This window comes from Dromaius novaehollandiae, chromosome 3 (genome assembly GCF_036370855.1).
Source record: "Dromaius novaehollandiae isolate bDroNov1 chromosome 3, bDroNov1.hap1, whole genome shotgun sequence".
Taxonomy (NCBI): domain Eukaryota; kingdom Metazoa; phylum Chordata; class Aves; order Casuariiformes; family Dromaiidae; genus Dromaius; species Dromaius novaehollandiae.
Window position 1 is genome coordinate 17600733 of NC_088100.1, and position 18693 is coordinate 17619425.

At 39.1% G+C, this 18693-nt stretch overlaps 2 protein-coding genes across 9 annotated transcripts in view; one reads left to right on the forward strand and one right to left on the reverse strand.

Annotated features, from left to right (window-relative positions):
- Position 1: 1 nt before the first annotated feature.
- On the forward strand, positions 2-10139 carry ITGB1BP1 (integrin subunit beta 1 binding protein 1). Of its 5 annotated transcripts, none has more exons than XM_064508480.1 (7): positions 2-108; positions 1826-1926; positions 2817-2895; positions 3570-3706; positions 4677-4769; positions 8870-9019; positions 9744-10139. In XM_064508480.1, the coding sequence occupies exons 2-7, from the start codon at positions 1855-1857 to the stop codon at positions 9813-9815; spliced, it is 603 nt and encodes a 200-aa protein (XP_064364550.1). In that variant the 5' UTR covers positions 2-108; positions 1826-1854; the 3' UTR covers positions 9816-10139. The 5 variants fall into 5 exon arrangements, with proteins under 5 accessions (XP_064364550.1, XP_064364555.1, XP_064364552.1 ...); XM_064508482.1 differs by having other exon boundaries at positions 12-236; XM_064508481.1 differs by having other exon boundaries at positions 12-160.
- A 276-nt stretch (positions 10140-10415) lies between these two features.
- Positions 10416-18693, reverse strand: part of ASAP2 (ArfGAP with SH3 domain, ankyrin repeat and PH domain 2) — a 92143-nt gene continuing 83865 nt past the window's right edge. For all 4 annotated transcript variants that reach the window (XM_064508477.1, XM_026097218.2, XM_026097215.2 and 1 more), the window contains 4 exons: positions 18089-18153; positions 16803-16912; positions 13891-14013; positions 10416-13071 (listed from right to left, as the gene is read on the reverse strand). In XM_064508477.1, coding sequence (XP_064364547.1) covers positions 12997-13071; positions 13891-14013; positions 16803-16912; positions 18089-18153 — 373 coding nt within the window. In that variant the 3' untranslated portion in view covers positions 10416-12996. The remainder of the gene's footprint in view (positions 13072-13890; positions 14014-16802; positions 16913-18088; positions 18154-18693) is intronic.

Below are 18693 nucleotides of genomic sequence, written 5' to 3' on the forward strand. Positions count from 1 at the left end.
TCCCCTCCCCGCCGCTGTGGTGCGCGTGCGCCAGCCGGGGCGGAGCCACGTTATGGAGCGCGTGGTGCCGAGGTGACCCGGAAGCGGAAAGGTCTCGGTGGGGCTGCGGTGAGGAGCCGGCCGGTGGCGGGGCCGCGCCGCGCTGCGCCGCCCCGGGGAGGTGCCGTGGGGCCGGGCCGGGCCGGGCCGGGCCGTGGGGGCGCCCCGCCGGCGGGGCAGCGGGAGCCGGGCGGGCGGTGAGCCAAGCAAGCTGCGCCCTGCCCTGCCCTGCCCTGCCCGGCGCGGCCGCGGGGAAGGGGCCGGGGTCGCCGCCGGGCCGGGCCCGCGCGGTGGTGACGGCACCAGCGAGGCCGGCCCGGGCCGGTGCTGCGCCCGGCCCGCGGGGCCTCGGGCGGCGCGGCGTGGCGGTTATGCCGGGGAGACCAACGGAGGGCACCCTGGCGCTTGCGCGGGGAGAGACGGCCGCGGTGTCTGGGCTGCGGTGGGGGTTTTCGGGTGATAATTTAGGGCTGGAGGTAAAAGAAAGAGGAAGCAAGATCAGGTGCCGTCGCGTGTGTCCTCTGCGCCTCAGCCCCGAAGCGGAGCGCAGAGGCAGGAGTCGCTGCTTCCTGCGTCGTCCGTAGCGGGAAAGCTGCATCTCAGAAAATGTCTGTGCTCCGTAGAGAGTTGCTGAGAGGTGGCGGTAGAAAATGCAAAAAAGGCAGCGTGTGTTGCATTGCACCTCCCCAGACCTTAAGTGCATTCCTCAGACTTCGGGCAGAATCAGCAAATTTGGCCATGTTCTGGCAGCTGCTGCTCTGAAGGGGAGATTGCTAGATCCTTGGTGGTGGTTGAAAGGAGCAAAGAAGGACAAGGGTGTCTTACATATCAGAATGCCTTGCCATGTTTCTAGTGATTGCTTAACGTAAAACCCAGGCCTTGGGATCAAACAGCCTTGGGACTGTAATCCAGGAGCTTCTCAGCACTGTCACTGATCCAAGCCCCCCTTGTAAATCTTGCATTCTTTTCTGCAGTGTGAGCTGTCTTCAGTGAGATGTCTCTCTCCTTTGTGCTCTCTTCCTCCTGCTCAGTTTATGAAGCCTTGTAATTAAGATGTTCCTCAATGAAGCTGGGAAGTACAGGTTCCAGCACCCTCTGGTTGGGAGGCTTAGGTTTTCTATTTTAGCTAGCCAGTAATACTCACTAAACTGCTATGTCTCCATTCTGTTGTTGAAATAGAGCTCCTACTATGACTGACTTGGGTTTTGTAATTAAAAAAACTTTACTAATACATAAAACAACTCAAAGGCTCTCCAGCAGGCATCCTGTCTCTGACACTGGCCAGTTACATGTTAGTGATAGAGCATAATTAGGGCAGATACAGAAAAACTGCTGCCTCTGATATATTCTCTGAGCTCCCAATAACTCAGTTCTAAGGCAGTAAATGTAACAGTTCTTGCTTTAATCTTCAGGAACATTGTTAAGTAGTAGTGGTTGCCCTGGTAGTAGGGGTTACAATCACTTGTTCTTTGGAAGTAGGTGTTTTTTAGTGGGAGCATAGTCTTTGGACTAGGGAATGTATTGGGTGCATTTTGTAGAGCATTTAAATCTTAGTTTAAAACTCATTAATATCATCTAATGCTTTTAAGTGGGTATATTCATTTTAAATTTGTTCCTAAGCGTGTATTTTTATATGCATTAGAAACTGACCTGTATGACATTCTCAGTCTCTAGCTTACTAGTTTTCAGTTTTTGTCCACTTTGAACGCATTCAGTCACCCTAGTGTTTGTTGGGAACTCCCTTCTTGATGGTATGACAGATTTAATTTTTATTTTTCCTACCTAGAGTACCTTCCTTGATCCCATTATGAAAAAATGTTTAGAAAAGGAAAAAAACGACACAGCAGCAGCAGCTCACAAAGCAGCGAAATCAGTACTAAAAGCAAGGTAAGCTGAATTTGGTATATACCCTCAGTTTATGGAAGGACTTTCATTTGCAATGAGCTGACAGTTCAGTGGTGCACTTACACTGATATTAGGATGTGATTTCCATAAAATGCCATGTTCCACAAGGGAGAGCTTTCTATTTCACTTATTCCTCAGATAGTTTGAGATTTAAAACAGTATTCAAATATAAGCCCTTGGATTCTGAGAAGTCTGCTTGATTACTTCCATAGTGAAGCCTACAAACACAAGAAAGTTTCTGGCAGCACGTGGTAAGGTTTGCAGGAAAAAGTGGTACATTTGTTTTCTCTAGTGCGAAATACTGCCTTTAAGAAGGTGTCCGGTGCTTGGTACCAAGAATGACTTCAGTTCTTTAAAGTGGGCTACTCAGTATCTCTAAAAAGTATTCTTCATTTTGAATTGTGTGTCCAATTTATATGATCAGTTCTGGAATGATTGGTTGAATATTCTGTATATTCTGAGGTGCTGTTTCACTTCCCTGGCCCTGCTATAGGACATGGTATTTCAAGCATTGGTGACAAGCATGTAGTTGTTAATTTCTTCAAGACTAAGATGCAGTACTAGAAAAGTCTGTACATAACCTTAAGGTTCACTTTCTCTTTTTCGTTTGCCCCTTCCTTCTTTCAAAATATTTATGGACTTCTCCAGGGCTTCTGCTGAATTTATATCAAATCTAAGTCACAATGAGGCAGAAAGATAATTTCAGAAAAGGCAAATTTTCCCCCTGTCCTCCAATTGCAGTGCTCTTTAAATAGTTCAAAAACATAAGTATTTATTTATTTTTTAAAAGCGTTGAAGGGCAAGTAAAAGTGAATTGTTAACAATTCTTAGTTCTTAATAACTTTCTGTTGCTATCGTTTTTTTCCTTTTAGTCTGTAGATTCCAGTCTTGGGGGACTTTCCAGGTCTAGTACTGTGGCTAGTTTAGATACAGACTCCACAAAAAGTTCAGGTATGTAATCAGAGTTTGAGTAGAAGTGTATAGAGCAGGATTAATTTTATGCATGTTCATATGAAAGAGCAGAAAATGGAAAAGGTTAAAGTATGTATTTTTAACAATTGCAAGTGAATCTATTAGATGGTTTGTTGACTAATGCATGCATAACTCTAGTCCCATAAAGTATTATTAATGATTCATGTAGTATGAAGTGATATTTTTTCAAGATAAAGTGTCTGAACAAGAAAAATTCAGTTAGCTGTGCTACTAGCTTTTTACACAGCATAAATCAGGTACAACTTTTTGGAAGCTATGTTTCATGCTTTTATGAATATAATTTTGCACTCAGATCTAGTAATTGAAGTAATAGTTGATTTTACTTGCTCTTGCGCACAGATCACAGTGCAACACTGTTGAACCAAACTTTTTTTTTTAATAAACTATAACAAAGTAGAACCAGCTTTTGAATTCATATGAAATTATTGCCTTTGCCAAGGGCTGTTCTGGCTGCATAATAAAGAATCAACTGATGGGAGTTCATTAAAGGGAAGAGTTAATATATTGTGGTCAGATTAAGTATTTGATAAAAGTCAGCAAAAATTGCATGGAATTTAATACATTTGCTCCATTAACACAAAAGAAGAATGGAATTCTTGTTCTTTAAATTGCTTTTTTTTATTCTGTTGCAGGACAAAGCAATAGTAATTCTGATACATGTGCAGAATTCAGAGTTAAATATGTTGGTGCCATTGAAAAATTGAAATATAATGAGAGCAAAAATCTAGAAGGGCCATTGGACTTGATAAATTACATAGATGTTGCACAGGTAAGCACATTACAAAAGACAATACAACAATGTCAGAACATCTTAAGCCGAGGTATATCTCTTCTTGTAAATTGTAGACTTGCTAGAATAAAGTAACTTACTGAAAAAATCTACTCAAGTCATTAAGTTACAATCTTGAAAGCTGTCATACTCGCTTTCATCCTATTGCTCTATCTAGAGCAGCTGGAGCAGATGCACCCAAAAAGCAGTACTGAAGAAGCAGACTCAGAATAAAGGCCCTTTTCATAAGTCATTACTGAATGACTAACCTAACTGAAAGCTGTTATATTCTCTTCAGCGCTGTTAGGAATAGTAACTGGGGAAAGAATATTGGCTCAGGACTTCCTCAGTACTACAGAAGAAGTTTTCCTACAGAGGAAAATGTCAGTTTCCACTTAAAACCACTTAGGACCACCTGTGACCAAAGAACCTGAATGGTATTTGGGTTGTCATGCCAAGTTGTGTTAGCTTTTAGTACAGAAATAACAAACAAGCAATAAGTGTCTGCTCTTGTTAGGTAGCTGATTACTTGTCCCTTTGAAAGCACAGAATGTCTGTTTATTTTAAAGCAACATGACACTTTCAGTATCTGAATATATGCTAGAGCTGTTTTTACAGCTAAGTACAAAAGTGCTGCTGGTGTTGAACATATGTCACCCAGGGTCAGTGCAGCGTGATAGAGCATATTTTTCTGCCCATCTGATTTGCCTGCAACATCCTAATGGAACATGGGGCAAAATCCCCCAGAGATTATAAATTCCCTTCTGGAATCATGTAGTATTTCATGTAAGACATGAAGTCTTGAGAAGTGCAGGAGTGGGAGACCCCACGCAGTAAGATGTGGGCAGAAATAGTGATGTTGGTGATTCATTGGACTGAAGTACACTTACACACATGTTTTCAACTATGTATCTTCATTGTTTATGCTCTTCTTTGTACACTAAAGGCTTTTGTTTGTTTTCCTCCAAAGCAAGATGGAAAGTTACCTTTTGTTCCAGGTGAAGAGGAGTTTATTATGGGAGTTTCCAAATACGGCATTAAAGTTTCAACATCTGATCAATATGTAAGTGACTCATAGCAAAATATTTTTGGGGGAAGAACTGAAAAGTGTTTTTATTTACTTCTCTGATAGATAATCTGTGTGACCAAGATGTGTCGCTTCTGGCTTTAAGTAAGGAAATTATAACAGACTCTTACAGCAGCACTGCCTCAGTTCATATCTCCTGAATGCTATCTGTATTTTCCTTGGTGGATTGGTTGGATTTATGACAAGAATCCATGTCTTTTAGAATAAATAGAGTACCACACAAAAGTCAAACGTGCCTGTACACTCCTGGGTCGTCGTCTTTTCTCTATGGCTGTTCTGCCATCCTCTCAGGTGGAATAATAGCATGACTGTGATGGCCAAGCCCACAAATTCCTCAGCCTTTTCTGAGTTAATGATTCAATTCCTGATGATGTTATTGTGGAGAGGAAAAAAAAATTTTTTTCAAAGGTACTTGAGTTGTCTTCCTTTTTAAAGTTCTAGCCTTGAGCTCCTAATCCAAGACTGTGGGTTCACTCCAGCATTAAAGCATCATGTTTCCACTTTATTTTTCAAGCCTATTTTTTATGTTTGCATTATTTCCTATAGGCAGTTTATTTTCCTTTAGCACACATCAAATAGCTGTTTTGCTAAAAATAAAAATCCAGTTCCTCCCGCAGGGCCTGTCTGTTGCCTTTGTATAGCTTTATACAGCAGTCACGTGGCTTCCTTCTGCTTGCCCTCAGAGCCCCAGATACCATAAATACTTGGCCTTACAAAGTCATGACCTATCAACAAGCCACCAATGCCTGCTCATAAAAGCCTCCGTGAACTGTGAGGACAGTGAATAGTATTGCTCAACAGCTGAATGTTCTGAAGAGAGCCAGAAAGTTTCCTTTGGTCCCTTCAGAAAATAAAACACTTGTTTCTAATGCCTGAGAGGAAATGTAGTATTTGTTCCTCAAACTTTTAATTTCTTTGGGTTTTGTTCTTGCTGTCCTGAATTCTTAATTCTCATTGAGAACATAGGTTATATTATTTAAATTCCTCTGTGCTTTGACAAAGATGAAATGGATAATTTTAAGTCTTTTATTCATCACTCTTCTGGCTTCAAGCTGAAAGCATGAACAAGCTGATAAAGCCCTCTGTGATTCAGCTAGCTTGCACTGGCTTTTTTACTGCATTGCATTCCATATTCAAAATTCTCACTTTTTTGCATCTATGTCACCGTTGATGTTTAATTTCTACCTTAACATGTTACTACTCCTAACTCTCTCATAGATATCCAAGATAGAAAGGTTATTTTCCCTGCATTCAGGCAAAGAATTTAGTCTCTTGTGCATTGGAGGGAAAGGTGATTAATAGAGTTCACTGACTTGCAGATAACTTTGTAGATGAACAGGCTGCACAAGATTTCAGATGCTAAAAAGAGAACTGACTGAAAGATACAAAAATTTTTCTCAAATGGATTTAAGTCAGCCTTTAAGATTTTTTATTAGTGACTAAAATACTTACAGGTAAGTAATTCACTGATGCATTTCCACTGTTTGTGGATGCAATCACTAGAAACCAAAGACACAGAAGTATTTATAGAAGGAACACTTAGGCTTTGGCCACCTTCTCATTGTTTCTATGTCTTTGTACGTTATATACATACATACATACATGTATGGCACAGTTTGTCCATTGCCATCTCATTTCTCTCTCAACTGCAGAATCCCCTCATAACCAAATACTGGAAGGAGGGGAGGAAATGAATTTACAGGGGGACTATGCACTTTAAAGAATTCTGGTTACCTGTAAGTAGCCTCCCTCTTTTAGTGATAATCCACATGTATATTAGCACTGTAGTGAGTCCCAAGCAGCAACTCTATAAAGTTAATCTAATTTGGAGGCAAATCTTGGAATCTTTCATACAGAGACTGGATGGCTGATCCAATAAGTTCCACATCATTTCCAGCTGCCTTCAGCATGGTATGATGGTTGGTGAAGGTATGAATAGAGCTGTGAGTCATTGCTCAGTGGGTGTCAGGGAGATGTTCTTCAGCAAGGTGGTCTTAAGTAGTTTGAGCTCTGGCAATGTATTCTGTAGAGGGCTCTGCCTTGACAGTTTCATAGTAGACATCAGTAGCTGTATGTAAATGACCTTTCAGCTACTGGGAGTGTTTTGATGCCATCAACATAGAAAAAAAGCTGTCTTTAGGTCACAGAGTAGCCTTAACCATAGAGGTGACAGGACTGGGAATAAAACAGGTGTATACCATCAGTAGGACAGGATGGCTTGAGAAGGAAGGCTTTGTAAGGTAGGTTTGCAAGGACCTTTTCATACCGAAGAACATTTACCAGTCTTTTTTGGATGGCCAAGATCAAAACTAGAACAGTGATGTAACTCGCTGATACAGCGCTCCAAGTACAGCTTTATTAAATACAGGATGTGTTATATCAAAAAGATACACTTTATGAAACTCTCTTCTTGATCACACTACATGCAGGATCCTTCCTTAATTTCTCAGTATAGTTTACTTCCTGCATTTTCAAGGAAAGGAATCCTTAAAAAGAGGTGGCATGAGGCACTGGAGCCAGGCACCCTCTGGCTGCTAAGTCAAGTGTTAGAGGTGAAATCTTGCTGTGATGATGTAGAACTAACTAGTCCAGAGAAGAGGAAGTAGTGTGTAGGAGAAGAGGGAGCAGAGGCAAAAGATGGCCCTGGCAGCCAGTTTGCTGTGGAATTTTCTCTGTTGCTTGTTACAAGGGTGGAAAAGAACGGGATCATATTTAGAAACTTGTAGTAAACAAGTACCCAATAGCTGGAGGAGTGAAACTGGAAAGACTACACCCATTATGTATGGATGCTCTTAATTGCTTTTCTTCTGTCATAGTAGTTTAGATTTATCTGAGCGCATCATGACAGCCAAAGATGAAAACTGCTTGTCCTCTGGGGAAGGGTTACTGCTTATCTTTCTTTCTGGCCATAGGGCGGTAAAAGAATCACAGTACTGATTCAAAGCCATGAGTAATGTCAGTGATGGATCTCCCTGTCAAGACACCAAAGCAGATAACATATTGCTAAGGTTGAGAGAAGGCGGTCTTGGCTGTAATGGATTTAAATGGGCCTTGTCAGCCTTGCAGCCACCTTCTGAGAGTGACAGTGGTCATGGTACTGTAAAGGGGCTGAGCCCTTCCTGAGATTTGGAGAGAAACTCCAAAGGCTGAAAATGCTTCCTGGAAGTGTTAGCACTGAACCAATAGAAACAGTCTTATGCCAAAGCGTGAGCTTTTAGTCTTTTTTTTTTCCTTATTTTTTTTATTATTTTTATTCTATTAATGCAGATGTAGCCCTAGTAGTTGGGAGGTCTTGCGGTGCTTGGGATGCTGAAGGGGAGCGGGATTTAGTGGGAGCGGTGTTGACTACAGCAATGTTTTGTGCCAGTGTTTTGGCTGGTACTAAGGATAAAGTCACTTGAGCAGGCTCTGACAACCCTGAGAGCTGATGCCAAGGGAAGTGGCATGTTTCAGTTGTTTAAACTCCCTCCCTTTTCAGTTCAGGGGCAATTAAAACTCAGTTTTCAACTCTTGTCCACATTAAGTCATGCAGATGTCTGGCATATGGGAGCACAAACAATTTAATTAATAGATGTGATGCAGGGCCAGTAAGGAGCTTCAGAAAGACTGGGACACTGTTTAGATAAGAATGACCAGGAGAGCGTGCAGATTCTAATAGACAAAAAAAAAAAAAAAAAAAAAAAAGCATGCTGGACAGTTAGGGAAACAATAAGGAGCAAAGTGCTTCCTCAGACCAGGCCCCCTGTCAGGAAATAAGATGGCATTAGGCAGGTTAAGCACAGAAGGTGAGTGGGAGCAGGTGAAGAAATAAATGTATGCTTTGGAATATAGTCAGTATTTAAATGCAATTCTAAAACAAGCAAAAATCAAAGCTAAAATTATGTTAAACCACCATTTTTAAAAAATCTTGATGAACTCCCAATTAAAAGTTTATATTTCTAATTTTAGCAAAGATTACTTTTCTCCTGTAGAAATCTGAAATAGTCTTTTTTAAGAGACTGGAATCAAAACATGCAGAAAACTGAAATAGTTGTTGCACTGTTCCAGAGTAACTTTTATTTGCCAAATGGTTTCAGGATGTGTTACATAGGCATGCTCTTTATTTAATTGTACGGATGGTCTGCTATGATGATGGTCTGGGCGCAGGAAAAAGTTTACTGGCTTTGAAGACAACAGATGCAGCCTCTGAAGAATGCAGCCTCTGGGTATATCAGTGCAATAGTTTGGTAAGAGTTTATGTTTATGGTATTTAATTTAGGTATCAATATTTTGATCTTAAAAAGAGAATGTAAAACCCAAAGGCCTTGTACTGCCTTTTGGCAGAATGGGGATTAGTTGGTTACTAAGAACATAAATGTGCTCTGGGCAAGGAGGGGGAAAAAACCCCACAGACTGCATTTGATCAGTGTTGAGGAAAACAAGAATCTATGTTCCCTAAAACTGCAGATGCATGTACAGGCCTGAGAAAGCTTTTTGCACCCTGAAGAGTGCTACAGACAGTCCTCCATTTGTATTTTCAAAGACAAAAACCTCTTAAGATCTGACAGAGCAGGGAGGGATTGAGTAACAATTCTGGTAACAGAGAACACATTCAATATTTATAAGCAAGCGAAGTGATCTCCTCTTATAGTAGGAGAACTCATTGTCAAGATAGTACAATATGACATCCACACTTAGCAGCACTGGGGAAACACAAACTGACTTTCTGAATGCCAGTGGCATGCTAAGATGAAAGCTAACAAATCTGACTAGTTTCAAAAGAGCTTATTTAAAACAGCTTCCAACATGTCATTGCAGATCACAGATTTCAAATTAAATCTCACTTGTGCTATTCCATTCTGCATGTCTCTGCCAAAAGAATGATAAAGGTCACATTTTGCTTTAAATGAGTTTTGAGAAATTCCAAAGTTCTTCAGAAAGTGTTAATGTATATGTTTTTATTTGATTCAGGAACAAGCACAAGCGATTTGCAAAGTGTTATCTACAGCCTTTGATTCAGTTCTAATGTCAGAGAAGTCCTGATTTTCTTCAGCAGCATGTGATTGTGTAGTACAAGAGGCCTTTGTGCGTGTGAGGAGGAAAATGGGGCTCCTTTGTGATATTGCAGACTGGCCACTTAAGCGCACACAAACTCAGAAAACACTTACTGTGCTAAAAAGAGCCATGCAACCCTGTACATGGTACTTTGTCATTCCCCAAACATGACTTGAAGAAATCATTCCACCTTCAGTTTCCAGGACAACACGGAGTTTTATATTTAACCTGGATGTTTTTTCCTAAATCATTATTTTGTATATTAATGTCAATATTGTAGAAATGTAAAATAAAACTGACACTTGCTTCTAACCCATTGTCTGTAAAATAATTTGTTTATATAGATTTCAGGTCTGCTTAAGTCATAAATCTTAGAACAAACCAGCAAACGCAAAGTGTTAACGGGCAGTGAGTTGGACCTTCACTCCTCTAATTTAATCTTAGGTGTGCTGTCTGCGCAGTTTCTATGTTCAACTGAAAAGCCACAAGGTATATATTTGTGCTGCTTGTTTGTGTTTATCATTTTACACAGAGGAAAGAACAACTTTGCCTAAGCGATATAAAGTTAGGTAACAGAAGTAGCCAAAGTGATTTTAAAAGTAGTTTTATTTTTCCAGCCCTCTGACTGGTTAGCAAGAGTAAAATTTATTAATCATGCTCTAATTATAAATCACTGCATCCAGGACATTGAAAATAAGAGTTGATTTTAGGTTATACAATATATACAGTTGCTCTGCAACTAAACAAAATAAAAACAACTGAATTGAATATTATACATCTCATAGCATTCTAAGCTGCATTTTTAAATGTCATCTGCTCCTTTTTAAACAGTTAACACAGCAACCTAATAGTCTGTCTATTAACAGATTTTTTTGAATCATGATTTTAATCAGGTTTGAAAAGTTGTATGAAATATGCCAAAATTTTGGATGTAAAATTCTTTATTTTATATTATAAATAGATATCTACAGGTGCTAGAACTCCTTTTTTCTTCTGCCAGAGGAGCAAACCTTGGGAAAACATTATTGAAAACCTAGGGAAAAGTTTTGCTTAGCTGCTCTTTATTGGTCCCTAAGATTTTATCTATCTGCACAGTTAGTGCTATTACATTGTATTCTAAAAGTTTCCTAGTTTGAGTGACTAGCTAACAGGGTAGTGACATTTCAAACTGTATTCATCTTCTAGCAGAACTGAAACTAAATTTGCATCATTATTTAACTTGGCAAGTTGTTACATACACTATAAGATTCTGTGTTAAAAATACTGTACATTAGGAGATCTGTGCAAAATAATATGCCCATTTACTTTCTAGACTCTATCAGGGATAGAAACATACAAAATAGTGTTGCAAACTGAACATACCAGTAAGTGAATAAAACTGTAGTGCTAAACTATTACTCTATTATTTTACTGGGAACTTTGAAAATACAGACTAATTTGCTTCAACTTGCAACAAAAATATCTTGAAACATTCCAGTTTGTTCCCCATTTATACTGCAGCAACAGCATCTAGGAAATAAGTTATGTGTATATGTGGCTGTATGCACACATTTCAGAGGCTATCAACCAACTGTACCATTTAAGAAAGGTGATGCAAGATCAGTGTTGCTCTTCCAGCATTAACACAATGTGATTTTTGTCTCTAAATAAGCATGTGTGTTGGCCTATTTTCCATTCTGTTACACCCAAATTGGCCAATTTAAACACCATTTGTCAGAAATTCAAAGTTCTCTTGATAAATCTAGAGATACACTATTCACAAAATATGATCAAAGCCAATGTGACCTAGATATTGATTTTTTCTTATCCTAAGCCATCAGTTGTTTCCTGTAGCATAAGCAATCTCACAATATACAAACATCAAAGTGATGTCAGATTTCTATCGATGTTTTGTATTCCATCAACCAACTGGGAATTATCATTGGCCTAGCCTTTGTTCACAAATTAGTAAAACAAATTCGACAACAGTGTAGCTACCATATATGTGGGTATATTATATAAATACAGAGTGAGTTAGCAAACTATTATTGTTTGCAAGGTAGTGGCACACCAATTTTATAAAATAGAACATAATGTAGTGTACTTGTGAGGTGTCGGATACCTTATTGACCAAGGATAATTATCTAAGTGTTCCACCAAATATGTTCACTGGGTGAACACATTGCTGGATGATTAAGAAAAATTCAAGAATTAAAAAAAAAGTCTAAACATTATAATGATACAACTGTAAGAAATGTTCTTCAATCTATCAGAAATGTTCTGCAATCCATCATCATAGCTAAGTACATTTCAGGAAGTGCAGTTTTCACGTCCTTGAGTTAATTTAGTAACTCAGTAATATTGCCATAGTTTAGTTAACCAGCAGTAGTCAGATTAAATGACTAAAATGGATGTAACATATATAAAGAACATTTAAAAAACAGGTTACACACACGTGCAGCATAGAAAATGAAACAGTCTCAAGCTCACAAAATTAGAACTAGAAAGTTCAACGACTAACACAGATTTCAGATAACTTTAAGCAAATATCTACATCCATTCTGAAAGAAAGAAGTTTCTCCTGTGGTAAACTGAAACACTTTTTTACCTGGCCAAAGACACCCAGTTAAAATAGTTTCTTCTGCAATAGTTGACATCCTGGATGAAAGCCAGTATGACAAGATGCTGAATTAGTCCAATTTAGAACTACTCAGCAGCTTGCAAGTTTTGGTTCCAGCACTTCAAATGGTATTGAGAATTGGATAAATTCACTGCCCTGTTACAGATAAACACAATTTCTTTGACTGGGGAAGCAACACTGAACTATGTATTGTCATGTTACAAAAGGCAGAATAAAATTAGAGTGAATCCACTGAAAACAATATTCGTAACATTTTGATGTTTACACATTTATATGGATTTTCATTGTTAAAGCTTTTCAGTTCACCTTGAAAAATACAGGAAGAGGGTTTTTTAAAGTGTAAACTGCTCATGAGAAGTTTTCACATAGAAAAAAGTTTTACAAGTCCCAAAATCAGAATGATGGTAATAAAAAAAGTTAGCTACAGTACCTAGAACTTGGGCAGTGCTCTGGCAAGATGTTTGCAGATAGGTAGATGAAATGAAATAGAGGAAAACTTATTTCTGTGACCGCTGGAAATGAGAAATGTTTCCATTTATCAGTAGCAATTTAGTCAACAATAAAGTGCACAAATGATACCGGGAAGGCTCCTTTCCGAGTGGGATCCCCATCAATGTGACCAATCTGAAAGAGTCAGGATATTTTTCAAGTTAGTCTCAAAAAGGCATTACAACATCACCAAAATGAATACCAGTGACCTTCCTGCCTGTGACATTCTGACAAGCCTCCCCATCTGTCTGCAGTGGTGCTTTTTATTTGGCTGAAAGGAAAGGAACATAATCAGAAAATTCAGTGCGTCAGGGTGTATTTGCTATTCAGCTCTAGACATTTTTCAAATTCTTCTTTATCCAGTTCTTTGAAAGTAACACCTCTTAATACCACAGCTGCATCATTTCAGCACATTTTGGAATGCCTGGCAGCCCATGTTCTGCCTGTGTTAAGTTGATTCTGCTCCCTCCCCCCCAACAGTTAGAATAAGGCAAGTGTTTGCATGTATAACAATTTTCCAAGACTTTGGTTTAGTTAATGAGGCTCTGAAGTGTTACATAGCTGAGATGGTTTCCCAGCTGACAGAATGGAACATTTCTCAATCTTAGCTAAAAAATTAGGACAATACAAAGCTGTCACCTGAGGACCCTTGCACATCTTCAAAGCAGCTTCTTAACCAGCTGACACCCCCCCAAGAATTTCCTAATTTACACAGACAGTGTCCCCTGTGTATTGTGAACCTCATTAACCAGACTTCTTTTCTGAATGAGGAAAGCTAAAAACTGACCTGAAGTTTTATTTTTTAACAAAATGAATCTCTGAAATAGGGTTTCTATAAGACGAAACTTACTCTGTTATTTGGAAACCCAAAGAAGAACTTCTGAAGTCAGTGTCCACCTCTAGATTTCGTTTATGTCTTTCAAACTATGTTGATGGAAAATGCAAAATACTCACCCACCACTCCTGATCTTCTTCACCATCGACTACAATGATATCTCCCTCTGAAAAAGTTAGCTCATCTGGGTTATCTGCCACACAGTTGTAAATTGCTTTTACCCTCTTGGGTTTTGTTTTTGACTGAAATAAAAAAATATGTAGATGTAAATAACACAGCAAGGCAAAGACAAAACAGACTGAGAGTTGAACTAAAGAAAGCAGCAGAACTGCTTCCAACTGTTATTTTTCATAAGTTACAGTTCAGTTAGATCCTTTATGCTTCAGGCTGAGCTTGGCAGCATCCAAAGCCCTTCAGAACTGTTAAGCCATCAAGGTGGGCCAGGTTTCCCCTAGTGATCTTCCACTTTGGCTCACCCGACCCTGCCTTCAGAGCTTTACACCACTGCAGGACGTACATTTTTATTCAGAAGATGGGCAGATCAAGACCAAGTGCTATAGCAGAGTTAACAGCAGCATTGTGAGAAACAGGCCTGAGCCACCTGCAAATATGCCCCTCCTTTGATATACTAAAGCCATTTCAGCAACATAGAAGGCATCCAAAATGTCCCCTGCCTCCTTGCAGCGTTTTGAAGACTGCAAGCCACAGGAGTGGTCTGTCACCTCTTCCAATGTGAGAGTTCGTGCTACTGCTCAGTAAAGAGCGGCAATATTCCAATATCACAGTAGGACAGCAAGCCTAGTTTTATTCTATTTGAAATGATGCCAAAATCACTTTGTTCTTTTATCACAGTATCCACGATCCTAGTCTCATGCCTCTCCCTGTGCAATCTGGCCTACTTCCATTCTGTGCTATGTACTGCTGCTGCATGTGCTTCCAGCCTCCTCGTTCTCTGGTTTAGACTAGCAACTTGCATAATCTTTCCACGCAAGGAGTGTGGAGACAGCGTAAGCTTCCTCCCATGAATCTACCCTTTTCCTCAGTTTCCCCAGGCTTAGCTAGCAAAAATGTCTCCTTTCTACCATAAGATGCCAGAGCAGAGCTGGAAGTGCCATTTAGGTCATGAGACATTTGTTAATGCAGGGGGGATGTGGGACAGAGACTCCAGATGGTGCAAGGAAAAAAAGTTCTCAACACCATCCTGGAGTTCCCTAGGGACAGGTCTAGTTAGGTTAGCCATTGAATAGAAAGCCTGGGAGGGGAGAAGAGACCCTGCCCACAACTGCACTTTTCCCCACTAGGAAAACAATCTGTTGTGGACAGTACTACCCAACACCCCCTAATGTGCCATTTTAATATTAGAGCTGAGTGCTGTGCAGAAAAAGGGGTAAGTGGATGGGAAAGGAGAGAGGTAGTATGATCCTCCTTCTCCTCTGCAAGTGTCTATTTGCATTTTAGTACAAAAATGCTGACCTGCCCATGCCAGGCATCCTCTTAGGCTCTATTTGAGGGGCATAACGCAGTGAGTTGGCAGCCCTGTGCTGTATCACAGCTACATGCTCCATCTCAGTCAAGTTACAGTTTGAAACACAACCATCTTTTAGCCCAAGAGGGAAGAGCTGCTCACTGGTAAACAGTGACATAATTACCAACTTCAAAGAGCAGTAACTACAGGTATTTCTCATTTTCAGAAAACAAGGAAATTATAATAGATCCCATTCCGGGAAGACTAAAATCCTCCAGGAAAGTTCTCCATGTATCTACAATATGGTTTCAAAAATATAAAATAGACATAGAAAAAATGATGCATCAAGAATTTCACACTTGAAAAATACGCTGTTGGGCAAATACAATCCTATCTCTATAGGAGGTAAGTCACTGGCTGCATGCATGTGTACAACTGGACCTCCCTCCCCCCCCTCTTTTTTTTAAACTCAGGAGCACTTTTGCAATCATTTTCTAAGTCTGGGCTAGCCTCTTGATCCTCTGACATGTGAAAGACATAGCAAAGAAAGCTGGAGTATAAGGCTAAGTGGAGTGATTTAGCCAAAGTGCTTTAGCTAGACTGATCTAGCTAAAGCTCTTTAACAGAGGGGCCCTTGACTAAAACCTCAGTAAGATGCTTTAGCTAGACTGATTTAGCTAAAGCATCTTAGCTAGCTCACACTCCTTGTGCTGGGTTCCCCTTCCTTCTCTGCCCTGTGTCATAAGAAAGTTATCCAGCTGGTATTCTGTGTCACACAAAATTCACCCTACCGAAGCCCTAGAGATATCTGGAGAGTCAGACTCATTCTTCATGTTACATACAATTAACATTAAGCAGTGGAGACGCAGACTGTTCCTAAATACTAGTTGGGATAATCTGTTCACTCATAACTAAAGCAATTTGTTCTATAACACAAAAAGGAGGGAACAAGACAGAGGACTACCACAGCTACAATTTATACAGAGAGTCAGGTAAGCAACTGATTCAGAGCTGATAGATGTGTTGAATGGATGTCTCCAGTGCTCCCACCTGAATCCCAGAACACACAACAGGAATTGTGATCAGGGTCCAACAGCTTCACAGAGTAAATATGACAACTCCCTCAGCGCACAGAAGCAAAAAGGATTGTTATTCCATTTGACACTAACCAAAACATTACGTTTTTTTGTGGCCTAAAACATGAAAAGGCTATTTTGATGAAAGACAGACAAGTAACTTGTTTAATCAAGAGTGGTGAAGATGAGAAAAAGGAAGATATTATATTCTCTACTTTATGTCTTTGGTTATTGCTTGTTTTTCATTGTTGGTTTTGTGTTTTTGTTTTTTTTTAATTCAAAATCAGATACAAACATACAGAAAATGCAAGAAAAGCAAAGTTTTCAGAAACATCTATTAAAAGTCATGCACATATTTAACAGAGGACACAGGCTTTCTATTTTTTCCACAGTTACACATTCTCCACAACAGGATAGACTGTTGCATCAAAATTGTGTTTGATAGAAGATGGAAGATTTAATAAAATCCTAACCCAAACTGTCTACTTACTATTTGTGATTTCCTTGGCATTGGTGCTGGTGGTTGGATCTGTGCCAAAGTGTTTGCTGTAGAACCAGTTTGTGTTACTGGAATTTCACATACAGAGGAAGATTCTCCCACTGTTAAAATAAGTAAAATAATTTACATTTAGATATGTTTTTAAAAAATTTAACTGACCATACAAATTGAAACCGAATTCGTTACTCTTAACTAGAGGATACAAAGCAATTTTATACCCCCTCAAGTATTTCATTTGTTAGCAGTTCCTTCTAAATAACTGGATGGAATTTTTCTATCTTTTTCCATACCGTAAAGGCCTCTTTTCGCAAAGACTATTACCTAAGATTCACAATATTGCAGTAATGCTAAAAAAGAAAAAAAAGTTTCTAAAATATAAGCCGAGCAGAACCAAATACTATCCCATTTCCTCATCAAATTTACTACAGCTGTGCTCCTGCAGAACCTTTCTTTCACTAGTAAAGACCATCTCTATCAAGATGCTGTATGCTTCCTGGGACTCCAGACCTCATTACAGGGTCAAGAGAAGAACAGCCACATCCCTCTATGAGACTCCTGACAATGCCAGCAGATAGGCATTAGCAAACTCCCTGCTCCGTGGATAGGTCAAATGGAGATAAAAAAGAATCACAGTCAGAACCAAAGATAATAATTATATTCATATATATATATATACATATACATATACGTACATATACACATATGCATACACATGTACACACTGAAAGGGGTGACTGGGTAGGAGAAATTCCACTACGATCAGTCTAGATAGACTCCATGCAAACTTTACTCTGGACATCTTATTGAGATGAAATCATTGAAATGTCCTAAGACAGTAAACCATTGCTAGAAGAACAGTATCAATTTGCAATTTAGTTCATTTTAAACAAAATTAGAAATGATGTTATATTAGCTTTAGACTTTAAAACTATAATCACTCTTTTCTATTCTAAAATGTCTTTTGCCCTTGCTTGTCATCTTGCAGATGACCCATGCAAACCAGAGAATAAACGAACTAAAATTTTCATACTGTATCCTTTGTTTGGGTGGGGTTTGTTACTAAATGACCCTATTGATATTAACTGACCCATAGATAGCTCTGTTCATGCAGAAGAGGTTGAAGCATTAGGGTCTACACAATTAAGAGAAACAACAAGAATGCTGGTGCTCACAGTCCAGTTAAATGCACAGGATAAACGACAACAAAAAAATCCATCTCCCTTAGGTTGTTACAATTATAGCTTAGTTATGCTACAATAAATCTCTAAGCCAATTACCAGGTTGTAGAGACCCAAGTCCTCTAGACTGCCCTTTGTTCGTTAAGCCAGATGACTTGTCAGTCCTGTGCAGAAAAAGTTCAAAATTTATCAACTTAAGAAACAAACAAGAATTCCAACTGCAACAGTTCAAACTGTTTTCCAAATAATAAAATTATTGTCATGTCTTTAATATGTTCTTAGAAACATGGTGACAGCTATTTTGCTTTTAAAATACTCCTTTGCTTCCTTATTTTTGAGTAGGCCAATCAAAAGTTACACTTATAAAAGTGTAAGGCAGAAGAATAATATAGGTTCAATTACTGCAATTTCTATAGAACAGTTTTTATTTTCTTAAGTTCTAAAGTTCCTTCCATTGCTATTTTAAAATTCTTTGATGTGCTTTGTTAAAATATCTATCCATATTAGTCTGTACATTACAACATCTCACTCTTACCCACAGTATGTATTGTACATGCAATAAAGGAGCTAGAGAGAGCTCAAAAGGCTGTTTATCCCTTTCATCCCCCTAAAGCATCAAACATATATATTATCTCACATATATGCATACATGTCCCTGTATTGCGTAACTCTTAAGTTTGTCTAGGCTGTACCTAAAAATTTTC